We start from the raw sequence: 17,676 nt of genomic DNA, 5'->3' as shown, positions 1-17,676 counted from the left end.
CTCTTTAGCTGAATTACTGCTATTGTTTCTTCTTAAGCTCTAAGCTTATTTCCTTTGTTATTTTGCTATAATCAGGTACATATTCATGGACTCTACTGAATGTGAAGTTAGCTTGAAGTATGAAAGGGAAAAATAGAATTTAAAGCATAGCATCAGTTCATCTGTTTATGATTCAGTTGTATTTAACATTGTGTTTTATTGCTTGATTCACTATATCTTCTAGCTAATTTATGGTTTTGATAGTTGAACTCTTATCATTGTGTTTAGCTTTGGGACTGTTAAAATTACTGCAGTAGAAAGTTCAGTCGAGTTACATGTGTTTTAGATCTGCTTTAGTTTTGCTGAAATCAGTGTTTGTTTTTGGTGTTGATTTCTGATTGAACTTGCTAAAATGACAAGCATAGGCTAGGGATAAAAACATTCAATTGGAGTCTATACTAGTAAGAGTAGTCTACTATTTGAAGTCATGTAGCACTCTATTTCATGAAGTGGTTAGCTGATTTGTTTCCAGAATAATAGTCAGTATACAGTCATTTTAGACAAAGAAAATGTGCTAGGTTATTACCTTAAGGGTCGAGCCCTACAATGAATTACGCCTGGTTTGTTTGTGAGCCTATTTAAGTTGGGTTTAATGTTTAAGTTCAGAATTGCTTACATGATAGTCTCATGAGGTTGATTAGCTATTGTATGTGTTGAAGAGGCGTTTAATTAAAGTGTGAATCTCATACAATTGTCTATGAGTCAGTTGGGGGATTAATTTAAATATGACTACTAAACAGTTGTGTATTGTTGAAAGCCATGTTGGGCTCATGTTGATACCCTTGATGTTCAGATGCTTTTTGTGAGCCATGGAGACTCGATCTCGAGTCCTGCACTCCCCATCCCTTAGTTCTCGAAAGATTTGGGTCATTCTTTGGGCCTAGACCTTGAGGCCACCTGAAATGGGAGTTATAAGCCTCGTTATGCCTGGTCCTGCCTCTCTAATTGTTCATTTAACTGCTGTCGATGGCCCAAGCCATTTTCAAAGAATCAAACCTGTTTTCTCTTTAAAGCAAATCCTTTTTTTGTGTTAGTTTGAACATTAGTTTAGAATAAAATTCCAATTCTCTTTGTGTTTAATTAATTAGATTCTGTTAATTAAGTGAGGTGTGCCATAATAAATAATACCAATAGTTTATGGCCCTCATGATTAAAAATAATAAATTATTTAAACAATTAGATTTGGGGCGTGCCATATTAAGTAATATATAATTTATGGCTCTCAAAAGATTAGATCAAACATCCTTTAAATTTTGAACTCGAGGTGCGCCATGTCGAATAAAATCCCAAAACTCATGGCCCTCACTTAATTAATTGTAACTCTTTAGAAATCGAGGTGTGCCATTAGTTGAATTATCCATGGCCCTCGCAAACATGAAAGTGTGTAGTTGCTTTAGGCACGCTATTTAAATTAATTTCCTTAAACTCAGGTGTGCATTTCATGTGACCCAACTCCAATTCTCAATAACGTTAAATAAAATGTGTCGTGGATCGCGGGTGCATTTCATGTGGTGTGTTTTAAATAACGTTGAATCTTCCTAAAAATAATTAAAAGCGGTTCAATAAGGTTAAAATGTACCATAGGCTAAAACATGTATTAAAATTAGATAATAGGCCAATTATAATAGTTTAAGCGACCGTGCTAGAACCACGGAACCCAGGAATGCCTAACACCTTCTCCTAAGTTAACAAAATTCCTTATTCAGAATTTTTGGTTCGCAGACTTCAAAAGGGAAAGTCGAATTTTCCTCAATTTGAGATTTAAAATAAATCGGTGACTTGGGACATCAATTAAAATATTCCAAGTGGTGACTCTAATATCAAATAAATAATCCTATTTCGAATAATGTCACTTAAAGTGGAAAAACTCCCTTACATATCCCCCAGGGTGTAAAAAAGGAGGTGTGACAGCTCTGGCGACTCTGCTGGGGATCAGAACCCAGAACTTTTGTTTCAAGGTTCAAGAATTCGAGCTTAGAATAACTGTTATACTTGGCTTTATTTTTATCTGATTTTTATGTTTGAGCCTAATGTGCTAAATGCCACTTTTTACCTCTTTGATATTGTTTGGACTGTATATAAATTGCTACGAAACCCTCCTCTATCTCTGAGTCTTCTAAATAATCTGGGAAGTGTGCACTTCGTGTGACTTCTTTTCTGTTAGAGTCATTATCCCAATTTTAGAACGAGGTTCGGACAAGTTGCAAAGCCGGTGAAGCTTTTGTATTCCCGATTCACTGCCCCCCTCGGCTCGAGCTATCCACTCGGGTATGCCAGGACTAGAACAATACACCTAGGTTTTAAACGTAGTATAACAAAGTCTGATGCCGGATCCCTAGTAGGAACGTTTGTTTGCATCAAGTGCATTTGACTTTGGAGACTCAACACAACACAGGGGTTGGGTCTGTTTAGGACAGGTGTACCCGAAATGAAAAGACCATCCTGATGCATTCTACTTGCTACTTGTGCATTTATTTGCTTCGGATTTGCATGTTGACTGGCTTATGAATAATAGGAGAAAAGTTGGGAAAAAGAGAAAGCAATATGAGGGATGAGAGAGATAACTACCTGTTTTTGAAAAAAAACTGATGTCCAAAAGGTACCGAAACTCTGCCGAAATTTTGAAAAAAAAAGAAAATTTTGTTTTTTTAGTATTATTTTTATTATGTCAAATCTATCTGACTATGTCAGTTTGATTCTCACCGGATGTGGGATATGTAGGCAACCCCCATCGGATCCAACTTCATTTTTGCAAAATAACGCAAAAAGAACAAAAAATTTATTGTTTTGTCATAAATAAGTAAGGTGATGCCATTCTTGTCTAAAATAGCCAAATATTCCCAAAAGGACACCAAAAGGCTATTTTATAAGAACAGCCACCTAGGATCTCTTTTTCAAATTTTTGGCAAGTTAGCAAACACAGCCTTAAAATCTTCTTTCCCGGAGTGCTGAAAGGCAGTATTTGCAAAGCCGGGTTTTTATTTTTGAAATAACAATATTTTGCAAAAATGGTGATAACTTTTTCTTGAGTCAAAATGAATCGTGATATTTTTAATTGAATCACCCTAATAAATGTGCAGGATGAGCACAAATGAAAATGAACCCTCCGCAGTTCTTAAGAAAATCCCATTACAGCTCCATATGTGGTGGAACAACTTAGGAAAGTTCAGCAGAGGGACTGTGGTAAAAGTTTTAGGCGATCTCACTGGACTTCTGAAAATCAAACCGAGATTGGATGTGATTGAGGCCTTGATACCTTTCTAGGACTCGATTCATAATGTGTTTCACTTTTCTGATTTTGAGCTCATCCCCACACTAGAGGAAATAGCGGACTATACAGGTCTTAGTGGGAATCTCAGAAGTCGGTACCCGGTGGCGCCAAGAACAGTGTCTCCTCACAAGTTTCTAGATCTGTTGAACATCAGTCAGGAGGTTCAGGATGAGAATTTATCCGAAGGGTTTTGCACTTTCCATTTCTTGTACCAGTGCTATGGCAATCCCCATAGTTTTGAGGCACCAGATACTGGTCTGACCCATGTAGGAAACAAATATAAATGGGAGGCACGAAGGGGTTTGGCCTTTATAGTAGCATTCTTGGGTGTCATAATCTGTCCAAGAAAAGATGGCAACATAGAATTGGGTCTCATGGGAATGGTTGATGTCATGATTAAGAATCCAAATCACCCTTGTTCCAATGATCTTAGTTGAGATTTACCAAGCCATAACTATATGCTAAGAAGCGGGAAAATCCTTCCAGGGTTGTAACCTGCTACTATAATTGTGGATACAAGAACATCTTTGTCACCGTGTCGGGTATATGAACTACGACATGAATGGTCTGAATTGCATCGAAAAGTATGAAAACCGAGTGACGGGTGTTGAATTTTAAGAAGGTATAGAGGCTTGGTTTGCGCACTTGAGTTCTTTAACTTCGAACAAAATTGAGTGGACTTTCAGATGGATCCCGGTCACCGAAGTCATATACATGTTAGCCGAGGTGTGCTATCTTCTCCTAATGGGTCTCCGAAGCGTCCAACCATACGCTCCTCATAGGGTATTGCGCTAACTGGGCAGGTTTCAAACTATTCCCCATGATGAATATCTGAGCCGACAAGTCATAGAGTTGGGTCCAAAGGTTGTATTCCTAGAAGGAAGAGTTCGTCAAGTTTGGAATGAGTGCAGATTTTTAGAACCTGAGACTCTGGTGCAGGATTTATCTAAAGGTGAGGTAGACCCTACTTAAATGAATTGGTTCAGTAAAAGATTTCAATTCCCTCGAGAGCCCGAAAGGCCTGCTAAAAGACCTCACGTTCAGCAATTCACTGACGACTCGCGGGAGCAATGGGACTGGTTGACAAAATAAGCAAGCTATAGGGCCAAGATAAGTAAATTAAAGGGACAAATCAGGGACCTCAAATTTGACAATACTGTCCAAGCTGCTGCCGATGAAGGGGAAAAGAAGAAGCTGGTTCAGGAAAACAAATCTCTCAAAGCTCAGATCCAGAAAATAAGAATAACTGCTAGGAACCAGTAAAGAAGCCGAGCAGATGAAAGGCTTATAAGTGGTCTCAAAAAGAAAGTAATCGAGTGTCAAGATGACTTAGAAAAATCTGAGGCTAGTCTAGCAAGAGTTCGAGCACAACTAGCAAAGAATGCAGAAGGGCAGGCAGAATTTGTGCGACAAATGAAAAGAAAGTATGAGGGAAGAATCACAGATTTGAAGAGAAAGCTAACTACCCTTGAAAATGAGGTGGCCAAACAGGATAGGAACTTTAAAGCCGAAAGGGAACATTGCTATGCCTTGATGTCCCAGATGGAGGAAGATATGCAACAGTTCTAGAATAGAAACCACCATGACACCCAAGTGTTAGAAGCTCGGAATCAGCAAATCGGGTGTTTGCTCCAATAAAAGGGTATTATCCGGAAGAGGGTTAGAGCAATTGCCGACTACATCATCATGAAATGCCACGAATGTGAGTACATGACTCGAACCACTTTCTTGACATTCGTCCGCCAAATAATGAGTGATCTAGAGCGTCTTCAAGGGGATCTTGCACATAGGCCCGTGGGAAGAGCGAATGATGTCCCACAGGCCCCAGGAGTCGAAGCCCTTATGTACTCTTGATTTTTTCATTTATTGAGTTTATATTTCAGTTTCTATTTGTAGCTTTTAAAATTCCAAGAAATGAGTATGTTGGAGTCGTTTGTAACAGAAAAGTTAAGGAGTTTTATTAATGAAAATCGAAAATTCCCAAAACAAAATTTCCTTATTTTCGTACTTATTTCTTGAACTACGTAATGATCTGATTCATGCAGCGTCGTGATATGTAGGCAATCCTCATCGGATCCGGTCATGATTTTTGTAAATAACTCAAATAAGAGAGGTATGTGGAAGGAAAAAAATTGAAAGAAAAACCAAAAAGAAAGAAAAAAAGGGCCAAAGAAAAACAAAAAAAAACGAAAAAAGCAAGGAAAGAAAAGAAAGGAAAATGGGAATGAGAGGAGACGCATCAAAGAGCCAAAGTGGAAAGAAAAGAAAATTGGAGAAATAAGCAAAGCCAGGATGAAACATGCAACCGTGGCGAAACATGTAGAAACACATTTAACTGTATAGGTGCATCACACCCCAATGTGCGATTACCTACGTGTTAATTGCTTCAAACTGACTGGTTTGTTGTTTACTATTCAGTACAGGTTATGTATTAAGGTGATTGGTTTTGTGGTAGTCTGGATTTACATCCGTACTTCAAGAGGTCAAAAGAGAGTTTTGAAATGTCTTCGGAAAGTCATCTACCAACGGTTCCTATTCCGGAGGATAGCCCGATCTCGGCCATCCCAACTTTTGAGTCAGCAACTGCTGAAGAAAATAGAATTATGTGCCTCCGCATGATGGAAATGTGGGACGCCTGTGCCAATGGTAGAGAACCACCAAGTGCGATACCTGGATTCCCTGAGCTATTTCCCAGGGCAAGTGGGACTTCCAACATCCCCATAAGTTATCCAAATACCCCACTGGGATATCCTACCATCTCAGACTTTGTTGGGACACCTTCTAAGGCTCTCCCCCAGGTGTCAATGTCAGGTGCGGCCTCAAACATATTCACTGCGCTTGCCTTGTTCAACTACGGCACAACCCACTCAACCCAGGCCTAGTTTTGATCCATCATCTTTCACCTTTCAAGCACCATCTTTCCCAATGGAACTAACCCAGTTCACTACTAATTCTTACCCTCAGCCACCCTGGTATGAGTTTACCATAAGGCAGGAGAAAACCACAAAAAACCATGAATAAAAGGAGATTACCATAAAGATGAGGAGCATGGAGCAGAGTCTAAAAAATATACAGGGTTTTAGCGGGAAAAAGAGCGTGTCCTACATTGACCTGTGTATATTCCCACACGTGCACTTACCCTTGGGTTTCAAAACCCTAAAATTTGAAAAGTATGATGGGCATGAGGATCCCATAGCCCACCTCAAGAGGTACTATAACCAATTGCGAGGAGCAGGTGGAAAAGAGGAGCTTCTCATGGCTTACTTTGGACAGAGCCTGGTCGGCATCGCTTCTGAATGGTATATGGATCAGGATATATCTCAGTGGCATATTTGGGACGACCTAGCTCGGGATTTTGTCAAGTAGTTTCAATAAAACATCGACATAGCCCCTGACAGAAATTCATTGTCAAATTTAAAGAAGAAGTCCTCGAAAAGCTTCTAAGAGTATGCTTTCAAATGGCGCGAACAAGCGGCCAGAGTCAAACCTCCAATGGACAAAACAGAGTTGGTTAGTGTTTTTCCTCAAGCCCAAGAGGCTCTTTATTATCAGAACATGATGTTTGCAATGGGGAAACCGTTTGCCGAGGCCATCAAAATTGGTGAAATGGTCGAGAATTGCTTAAACACAGGGCGGATCTTGAGTCAGTCTGCTATAAGGGCTACCTCCCAAGCAATTCAAGGCGGGTCTAGAGGTGTAGCAAACTGAAATAAGAAGGAAGAAGCGGCAATGGCAACTTCAAGTGTAAGAAAACCACGTTCACCCAGACCTTATTTCCCTGAAAAAACCCCACAACATTACTATCCCCATCAGGATGTGGCCTATGTTATGGTTCCTTAGCCATACGTAGTGATGAATTCCCAAACCTACGTTAGGCCACAACAACAATTCAATCAAAACCGAGCTCTATTTCCCCGAAATCAACCTCCTCACAAAGTTCAGTATAATCCATGACCTCCACAGAACAACTTCCCCTACAATGCCCATGCCCGGGAACTACCTAAGATGGCAAACTTCACACCCATTGGTGAGTCATATTCTAGCCTTTTCCCCAAACTTGTCCAGATGGGTTTGTTGCAGCCTGTACTCCAAACCAGGCAGAACCTAGTGTCACCCTCTTACAGAGCTGGTACTCGATGTGCTTACCACTCAGGAGAGGAAGGGCATGATATAGATGACTATTGGACCCTGAAAAGGGTTGTGGAAAACCTCATAGAACAAAAGCGAATAGTGCTAAAGGATGAAGACGTTCCTAATATATCCAACAATCCATTACTGGCTCACAATAATGGGCCAGTTATTGGAATGAATTGTGAAGATATAGAGTTTGACCTAGCTCTAAAAGCCATAATCCGATGTGGAAAAGAAGCCAATGGCTGATGTAAAATAAGACAAGAGGGAGAAGAAAAGTAAACCCACCCCTTAGAATATAGAAAAGAAAGAGGAAACCAAAGCTGGGGCAACACCCTCAAAAGATATCATTCTCTATGTTCCGCGGGGACCCGGGAAAGGATAAGCAACATTGATCCCTCCAAGAAGGTTTGAGATAAATAAAGGATCTAACATGTATGTGCCTAAAGGGACCTACGTGGTGCGGGGGCCAGTAATTTCACCAAGGCTGAATGAGCCTGTGGTTATTGGCCGCGTGCCGTAGAAGCCCGTGACAGATCCCACTGTCGTTCCATGGAATTACAACAAGGTAGTAGTAACCTACAGAGGTAAAGATATCTCAGGAGAAGTTAAGGAAAATAACCGAATTGAGAAATACCTCAATCTGGAGGAAGTGAATAATGACACGAAGAAGCGTTTCCCACTCAAGAAGCCAGTGGGTGCTGAATAAGTAGAAGAGTTCTACCAGAAAATGAAAATGGCGGACTACGAGATAATCGATCAACTCCGGAAGTCTCCTGCTAAGGTCTCTTTGTTGTCTCTGCTAATGAATTCAACTGAATATCAAAAAGTGTTGAGCAAAACTCTCAATGAAGCATACATACCCATTGAAACCACTGTGGAATAGTTGGAGAGGATGGCGGAGAGTTTTTTTCCAGTCAATCAAATCTCTTTCAGCAAGAATGTTTTGCCCCCAAAGGGGGCTGCCCACAACAAAGCCCTTCATCTGACAGTTAAATGCGATGGATATTATGTGAAAAGGGTCATGCTGGATGGTGGTTCTGGAGTAGATATTTGCCCTCTCTCAACTCTGCAACGAATGGACATCGGTACTGAGAGAATCAGGCCCAACAACGTCTGTGTGCGTGCCTTTGATGGCATCAAGAGAGATACCATAGTCGAGATTGATTTGATTCTGACCATTGGTCTGGTGGATTTCGAGGTGACCTTGCAAGTCTTGGACATGGATACTTCCTATAATTTCATCTTAGGAAGACCTTGGATTCTCGCAGTAGGGGTTGTACCTTCTAGTCTCCACCAGATGCTGAAATTCAAACATGAAGATCAGGAAATTGTAGTTCACGGAGAAGATAAGCAATCGATTTACCAGGACCGGTCAGTCCCATGTCTTGAGGCTAGGCAAGGAAGTGAACGCATAGTCTATCAAGCTTTTGAGGTTGTAGTCGCAGACCAATGTGAAGAAGGAAACCCTTGTCCTCAACTATTTCTCTCAAATGCATCAATTATGGTTGCCAAAGAGATGATCAAGCATGGTTACAAACCCGGGAAGGGGCTCGGGACGTCATTGCAAGGAATCACCAAATGTATCACTCTAGTTGCTAGAGAGAAGTTCTTTGGGGTAGGTTTCCAACCCACGCCAGCTGATAAAAAATGTGCAGATAAACGAAAGAACAATGGTTGGATCTTGCCTCGGCCGGTTCTGCATCTTTATAGAACATTCGTCAGGACTAAGTACATTGAGGAAGAGGAAGATGAGGCTTTCACGGAAGAAATTGAAGAAATTTGTGGGGCTATGAGGCAGATGCTGTGTGAAACCCACATGGTCCAACCAGGGGAAGGCTCGAGCACCACTGAAGTGCTATACATGGGACTGAATGCCAAGCTTCAAAATTGGAAGGCTACTTCGTTCCCAATCAGGCGGGAATACCTGTAATCCAGTCTTGCCACTTTTTCTACATCACGAGTTATTTCAGGGTGTAACTCGGATGTTTTCTTTAGTTTCATGTCTTTAATTTCCAATTTAAACCCTTTTAAATTCAATGAAATGAAATCAATATTTCATCGTTCATCTCTCTTTACTCTTTCTGATTTTTGCTATTTTTTCTCTCTTATTTTTTCTCTCAGTTCTAATAATGCGGCTTTAAATAACATGACATGCTTTTGGACTTCATGCCCAGATACAAACACGCTGTCTAATTGCGAAATAATGAACCAAGAACTGGAATGTGATGAAGAGGAGGCTTTTAGGGAAATAAATCGAGAATTGGAACTATTTGATAATAAACCTAATCCGAAATTAAATGATACCGAGCAAGCTAATTTGGGTAGTTTTGAAGAAGTCAATGAAACTAAGATAAGCATTCACACAGATGAAAAAACACGGGATACATTGATCCAACTTTTGTTTGAATTCAAAGATGTGTTTGTTTGGTCATACGATGACATGCCAAGACTAAGTGTCGATTTGGTGGTTCACAAATTGACAACCTACCCCGATTATCCCCCTGTCCAGCAAAAGCAAAGAAAGTTCAAAACTGATATCAGTGACAAAATTAAAGAAGAGGTCACAAAACAGTTGAAAGCGGGGGTGATCCGAGTGGTTCGATACACCACATGGTAAGCCAATGTAGTTCTAGTGCCAAAGAAAGACGGGAAAACTCGAGTGTGTGTGGACTACAGAGATCTGAACAAAGCAAGTCCCAAGGATAATTTCCATTTGCCAAACATCCACATCCTTGATGATAACTGCACCAAACATGAGATACAATCCTTCGTGGATTGTTATGCAGGATATCACCAGGTGTTGATGGATGAAGAGGATTCGGAAAAAATAGCTTTCACCATACCCTGGGGCACCTATTGTTACAGAGTCATGCCTTTTGGTCTGAAGAATGCCAGGGCAACCTATATGAGGGCCATGACTGCCATTTTTCATGAATGCACCAAGAAATTGAGGTGTATGTAGACGATGTGATCATCAAATCCAGGACCTAGGACGACCATGTTCGGGACATGAGAAAATTCTTTGAGCGGCTACGTAAATATAATTTGAAGCTAAATCCAGCCAAATGTGCATGTGGGGTTCCGTCTAGCAAGTTCTTAGGATTTATAGTCAGTCGGAGGGGCATCGAGTTAGACCGACAAAGATAAAGTCTATTCGATATTTGTCTCCTCCAAGAACCAAGAAAAAGGTTATGAGTCTGTTGGGAAGGTTGAACTACATTAATCGATTCATTGCTCAATTGACTTCTACATGTGAACCCATCTTCAAGCTGTTAAAGAAAGATGCAGCAATTGAATGGACAGATTAGTGCCAAGAGGCTTTTGAAAAAATCAAAGAATACTTGTCAAACCTGCCAGTCTTGGTCCCACCTGAACTGGGGAGGCCTTTGTTCTTGTATCTGACAGTCTTGGAAAATTCTTTTGGTTGTGTCCTCAGGCAACACGATGTGACTGGGAAGAAGGAGCAAGCAATCTACTATTTGAGTAAAAAGTTCACAAGCTATTAAGCTAAATATACCTTGTTGGAAAGGACTTGTTGCGCTCTGACTTGGGTTGCTCAGAATTTGAGACATTACTTGTTGGCCTACACCACTTACCTTATTACTAGGTTGGACCCTTTAAAGTACATATTACAGAAGCCAATGCCCACATGGAGGTTAGCAAAGTGGTAGATCCTGCTCACTGAATTTGACATAGTCTACGTCACTCGCACGACAATAAAAGCCCAGGATCTAGCAGATCACCTGGATGAAAACCCTGTTGACGACGAATACCAGTCTTTGAGCACCTACTCCTGGATGAAGAGGTAAACTCAGTTGAGCTAACATCAGAAGACACCAATGCTTGGAAAATGTTCTTTGATGGAGTTGTAAACGAAAAAGTCATTGGAATTGGGGCAATCTTGATCTCATCCACTGGTCAGCATTATCCAGCCACAGCCCGGCTTCGGTTTTTCTGCACAAACAACACTGCCGAGTATGAAGCCTGCATTATGGGTATGAACATGGCAATCAACCAAGACGTCAAAGAATTGTTGACTATGGGAGATTCAAATCTGATTATCCTACAAGCCTAGGGAGAATGGGAAACTCGATATGTCAAACCTATTCCCTACAGGAAGCATGTGGAAGATCTTAGCAGGCGGTTCAAGTCAGTTGAGTTCAGGTACATTCCTCATTTTCACAATAAGTTAGCCGATGTGCTCGCTACTTTGGCCTCGATGCTGCCATACCCAGGCAATTCCCACATTGACCCGTTAGAAATCCAAATCGGGGAAAGTCACGGTTACTGCAATACGGTTGAGGCAAAACCAAATATTCATCCATGGTATCATGATATCAAGAGCTTTCTGAAAACTAAAGAATATCCCGAGCAGGCCAATGGAGACCAAAAGAGGACCATTAGATGGCTCACAAATGGTTTTTTCTTGAGCAGTGATGTCTTGTACAAAAGAACTATGGATCTCAACTTGTTAAGATGTGTTGATGCCGAAGAGGCCAAAAGAATCATGTATGAAGTGCATGCATGAGTGTGTGGACCCCCCATGAACAAGTATGTTTTAGCAAAGAAAATCCTCCGAGCAGGTTATTACTGGATGACTATGGAAAAGACTGCTTTAGTTTTGTCCGGAAATGTCATCAATGTCAGTGCACGGTGATTTGATTCATGCACCGCCTACAGAACTGCATCCCATATTAGCACCTTGGCCATTTGTTGCCTGGGGGATGGATGACATTGGGCCGATCGAGCCAAAAGCTTCAAATGGGCATAGATTCATATTGGTCACCATCGACTACTTCACAAAGTGGGTTGAAGTTACTCTCAAATCCGTCACCAAGAAAGCTATGGTAGACTTCGTGCACTCCAACCTCATATGCCATTTTGGTATTCCTGCAACTATCATTATGGATAATGTTGCAATTTTGAAAAGTCACTTGATGAGGGTAATATGTGAGCAGTTTAAGATCATGCATCGAATTTCTACTCCTTATTGGACCAAAGCCAATGGTGCCGTCGAAGCAGCAAACAAGAACATCAAAACGATTTTGAGAAAGATGATTCGAAGTTCTAGGCAGTGGCATGAAAAGTTGTCATTTGCATTATTGGGATACCGTACTGCTGTGCACATATCAGTCGGAGCAACCCTATATCTTTTGGTTTATGGAACTGAAGTTGTGATACCCGCAGAAGTTGAAATCCCTTCTCTCCGGATCATTGTTAAAGCTAAAATTGAAGACAGTGAGTGGGTCAAAACCCATCTAGAACAATTAACCCTGATCGATGAAAAGCGAATGGCCGCAGTCTGCCACGGGCAGTTGTATCAGCAAAGAATGGCCCGTGCCTATAACAAGAAAGTGCAGCCTAGAAACTTTGAAGTGGGGCAACTCGTTTTAAGGCGTATTCTCCCCCATCATCAGGATTGGAAAGGCCCGTACATTATCAGAAATGTTTTGCCAAAAGGGGCGTTATACCTGGGAGACATCGAAGGGAATGACCCCGAAATAGCTATAAAGGCAGACGCAGTCAAAAGGTACTATGTCTAATCCTTGTGTAGCAATAACATTATCCGATTGGGATAACGAAGGCTTTCATTCTTGCTACCTCAAACACTCTAATCATTTTCTAACCCTTTGATCCGGTTACCTTTCTTTCATTACCCCATTTGGAACTTGAAGACGTTTGTAAAAAAAAGCATCGAAACAAAACAAAAAGAAAATAAAAGCAACAAAACAACAAAAACAAAATGTTTTTCTGAACTATGTTCGACTTGATTCCGAAAGGATACGTAGGCAGCCGCCCTCTGGGGTTCAGTTACACCAAAACAAAAATCCAATTTTCCCCAAAAAGTGAAACTGGGGCAGATGTTATATTGGTTTGGTGATGATCCTGCTTGAACGGTTCCAAAGTTGTAATTCGACCCACGTTCTTTTACCTAAACCTTGTTCAAGTCCTTCCGATCAATCGGTGAAAGGTGTCCAAAATCGAAGAACGCAATTGTTTGGATCCGATGCAATCAAGATGGGAGAAATAAAATGAGAGTCTTATTGGTGAAAACCTACAGGCACCGTGAGGCGATGGTAAGCAGAGAAACTGAAAAATGAGAGAGTGTTGTTAGTGAAAACTCGTAAAGAGCACTATAAGGCGACGATGAGAAGAGAAATGAGAGAGGTCGATTGGCGAAAACCCGCAAAGGGTGTCGTTAAGCGAAAAGAAGAAACCCCTCACCACCATTAGTACTGAAAGGGTCCTGGAAAGGTTTCTTGGTTTTTAAAACACGGATCGCAATGGGTTTATGAGAATTGGATAGTTGCGCAGATCGGGTATCCAGTTCAAGAAGCATGTCATGTCTATTGAAGCCCGTATGCACTCCAGAGAAGTCCTTCTTTCCTCCTCGAAAGGGACACTTCTCCTTAAATTCACTTTTTTATCTTTTGTTTACTTTTCTTTGAAGCCATTTCGGGCCAACTCTGTTCCGAAACTAATACATAGAAAAGGTGGCAAGATTAGTTTTATAGGGTTCTGCTTAATAAAATCCAATTCCAAAGAAAAGTGCCCCAGCCTCAGCGGGTGCATCAAGTCGATCCCGACTGGCCATGATGGCCGATGCTCTGAAATCAAGGTTATTGAAAACGAAATAAATCCAAAGTCAAAAGCCCCTAGAGCCAGAATAAGGCAAAAGGACCAAAGCCCCACACAGGTGAACCGTCATCTGGAAAGTTTAGAAAGTTGAGTCCCTCGGTTTTAGGAGAGAGATCAATCTTTAGAAAAGCCAACAAGCAGCAAAGGTTCTCACCAAAAGAGTTGGGCCAAGATCGAGTGATCAAAAACAATCAAGGCCACAAAACCAACCACCGTTCCAAACTAACAATTGTTCTTTGTTTGAAAATTTTGAAACAGGTGCAATCCAAAGAAATCGTGCAAGAAGCAGATGCAACCAAAAAGGAAAAAGAAATGTGCAAGCGCTAGAAACAGCCGTGCAGCAACAATCCATAGAAAGGGAAGTACCCTCCAACTTTTCTTTCCCACATTTATTCATTCCTAGAAATAAAAAAAAAGGAGAAAGGAAAACAATTTGAAAAAAAAGAGGCAAGAAGAAAATTAAAAAAAAATGGTAGTTTAGAATCCCCAATCTCAATCTTTTACGCTTTTCCAACAAAAGGTCCCCAATCCCTAGTTGAGATTTTTTAGACATAGGGTCTCCATCGCCTAGTCGCCTTTTGCCAACATAGGTTCTCCAACCCCTGGTTGAGAATTTTAGACATAGGGTCTCCATCCCCTAGTCGCCATTTTCCAACATAGGGTTTCCAACCCCTTGTTGAGATTTTTTAGACATAGGGTCTCCATCTCCTAGTCGCCTTTTGCCAACATAGGGTCTCCAACCCCTAGTTGAGATTTTTAGACAGAGGGTCTCCATCCCCTAGTCGCCTTTTTCCAACATAGGGTCTCCAACCCCTAGTTGAGATTTTAGACATAGAGTCTCCATCCCCTAGTCGCCTTTTGCCAATATAGGGTCTCCATCCACTAGTCGCCTTTTGCCAACATAGGGTCTCCAATCCCTAGTTGAGATTTTTAGACGTAGGAGCTCCATCCCCTAGACGCCTTTTGCCAACATAGGGTCTCCAACCCCTAGTTGAGATTTTTTAGACATAGGGTCTCCATCCACTAGTCGCCTTTTGCCAACATAGGGTCTCCAACGCCTAGTTGAGATTTTTTATACATAGTCTCTCCATCCACTAGTCACCTTTTGCCAACATAGAGTATCCAAACCCTAGTTGAGATTTTAGACATAGGGTCTCCATCCCCTATTTACCTTTTGCCAATATAGGGTTTCCAACCACTAGACATAGGGTCTCCATCCCCTAGTCGCCTTTGCCAACATAGGGTCTCCAACCCCTAGTTGAGATATTAGACATAAGGGCACCATACCCTAGTCGCCTTTTGCCAACATAGGGTCTCCAACCCCTAGTTGAGATTTTTTAGACACAGGGCCTCCATCCCCTAGTCGCCTTTTGCCAACATAGGGTCTCCAACCCATAGTTGAGATTTTTAGACATAGGGTCTCCATCCCCTAGTCGCCTTTTTTCCAACATAGGGTCTCCAACCCCTAGTTGAGAGTTTTTAGAAATAGGGTCTCCATCCATTAGTTGCCTTTTGCCAACATAGGGTCTCCAACCCCTAGTTGAGATTTTAGACATAGGATCTCCATCCCCTAGTCGCATTTTGCCAACATAAGGTTTCCAACCTCTAGTTGACATTTTTAGACATAGGGTCTCCATCCCCTAGTCGCCTTTTGCCAACATAGGGTCTCCAACCTCTAGTTGAGATTTTAGACATAGGGTCTCCATCCCCTAGTCGCCTTTTGCCAACATAGGGCCTCCAACACCTAGTTGAGATTTTTTAGACATAGGGTCTCCATCCCCTAGTCGCATTTTGCCAACATAGGGCCTCCAACCCGTAGTTGAGATTTTTTAGACATATGGTCTCCATCCCCTAGTCTCCTTTTGCCAACATTAGGTCTCCAGCCCGTAGTTGAGATTTTTTAGACATATGGTCTCCATCCCCTAGTCGCCTTTTACCACCCGTAGTTGAGATTTTTTAGACATAGGGTCTCCATCCCCTAGTCGCCTTTTGCCAACATAGGGTCTCCAACCCCTAGTTGAGATTTTTAGGCGTAGGGTCTCCATCCCATTATCGCCTATTGCCAACATAGGGTCTCCAACCCCTAGTTGAGATTTTTAGGTATAGGGTCTCCATCCCCTAGTCGCCTTTTGCTGACATAGGGTCTCCAACCTCTATTTGAGATTTTAGACACAGGGTCTCCATCCCCTAGTTGCCTTTTGCCAACATAGGGTCTCCATCCCCTAGTCGCCTTTTGCCAACATAGGGTTTCCAATCCCTAGTTGAGATTTTTAGACGTAGGGTCTCCATCCCCTAGACGCCTTTTCCCAACATAGGGTCTCCAACCCCTAGTTGAGATTTTTTAGACATAGGGTCTCCATCCACTAGTCGCCTTTTGCCAACATAGGGTCTCCAACGCCTAGTTGAGATTTTTTATACATGGGCTCTCCATCCACTAGTCACCTTTTGCCAACATAGAGTATCCAAACCCTAGTTGAGATTTTAGACATAGGGTCTCCATCCCCTATTCACCTTTTGCCAACATAGGGTTTCCAACCCCTAGTTGAGATTTTTAGACATAGGGTCTCCATCCCCTAGTCGCATTTTGCCAACATATGGTCTCCAACCCTTAGTTGAGATTTTAGACATAGGGTCTCCATCCCCTAGTCGCCTTTTCCCAACATAGGGTCTCCAACCCCGAGTTGAGATTTTTTAGACACAGGGCCTCCATCCCCTAGTCGCCTTTTGCCAACATAGGGTCCCCAACCCCTAGTTGAGATTTTTAGACATAGGGTCTCCATCCCCTAGTTGCCTTTTTTCCAACATAGGGTCTCCAACCCCTAGTTGTGAGTTTTTAGACATAGGGTCTCCATCCACTAGTTGCCTTTTGCCAACATAAGGTCTCCAACCCCTAGTTGAGATTTTAGACATAGGGTCTCCATCCCCTAGTCGCCTTTTGCCAACATAGGGTCTCCAACCCCTAGTTGAGATTTTTCAGACATAGGATCTCCATCCCCTAGTCGCATTTTGCTAACATAGGGTCTCCAATCTCTAGTTGAGATATTTTAGACATAGGGTCTCATCCCCTAGTCGCCTTTTGCCAACATAGGGTCTCCAACCCCTAGTTGAGATTTTTTATACATAGGGTCTCCATCCCCTAATCGCCTTTTGCCAACATAGGGTCTCCAATCCCTAGTTGAGATTTTTAGACATAGGGTCTTCATCCCCTAGTCGCCTTCTGCCAACATAGGGTCCCCAACCCCTAGTTGAGATTTTTTAGACATAGGGTCTTCATCCCCTAGTCGTCTTTTGCCAACATAGGGTCCCCAACCCTTAGTTGAGATTTTTTAGACATAGGGTCTTCATCTCCTAGTCGCCTTTTTCTAACATAGGATCTCCAATCCCTAGTTGAGGTTTTTTTAGACATAGGGTCTCCAACCCCTAGTCGCCTTTTGCCAACATAGGGTCTCCAATCCCTAGTTGAGATTTTAGACATAGGGTCTCCATCCCCTATTCACCTTTTGCCAACATAGGGTTTCCAACCCCTAGTTGAGATTTTTAGACATAGGGTCTCCATCCCCTAGTCGCCTTTTGCCAACATAGGGTCTCCAACC

At 41.9% G+C, this 17,676-nt stretch overlaps 1 protein-coding gene across 1 annotated transcript; it reads left to right on the top strand.

Moving 5' to 3' along the window:
* The first annotated feature begins 9,647 nt into the window (after positions 1-9,647).
* Positions 9,648-11,972, top strand: LOC138889600 (uncharacterized). Its single transcript, XM_070172931.1, has 3 exons — positions 9,648-9,765; positions 11,221-11,419; positions 11,561-11,972. The coding sequence occupies exons 1-3, from the start codon at positions 9,648-9,650 to the stop codon at positions 11,970-11,972; spliced, it is 729 nt and encodes a 242-aa protein (XP_070029032.1).
* Positions 11,973-17,676: the final 5,704 nt, after the last annotated feature.

Source organism: Nicotiana sylvestris, chromosome 4 (genome assembly GCF_000393655.2).
Source record: "Nicotiana sylvestris chromosome 4, ASM39365v2, whole genome shotgun sequence".
NCBI classification, from domain to species: domain Eukaryota; kingdom Viridiplantae; phylum Streptophyta; class Magnoliopsida; order Solanales; family Solanaceae; genus Nicotiana; species Nicotiana sylvestris.
This window is presented reverse-complemented; position numbering and strand designations above follow the sequence as displayed.

Coding starts and splice junctions, on each gene's coding strand:
- LOC138889600 (XM_070172931.1), top strand. CDS start 9,648: ATGAACCAAGAACTGGAATGTGATGAAGAGGAGGCTTTTAGGGAAATA. Junction 9,766..11,220: donor TACCGAGCAAGCTAATTTGG/GTAGTTTTGAAG, acceptor GACGAATACCAG/TCTTTGAGCACCTACTCCTG. Junction 11,420..11,560: donor TGCACAAACAACACTGCCGA/GTATGAAGCCTG, acceptor TATTCCCTACAG/GAAGCATGTGGAAGATCTTA.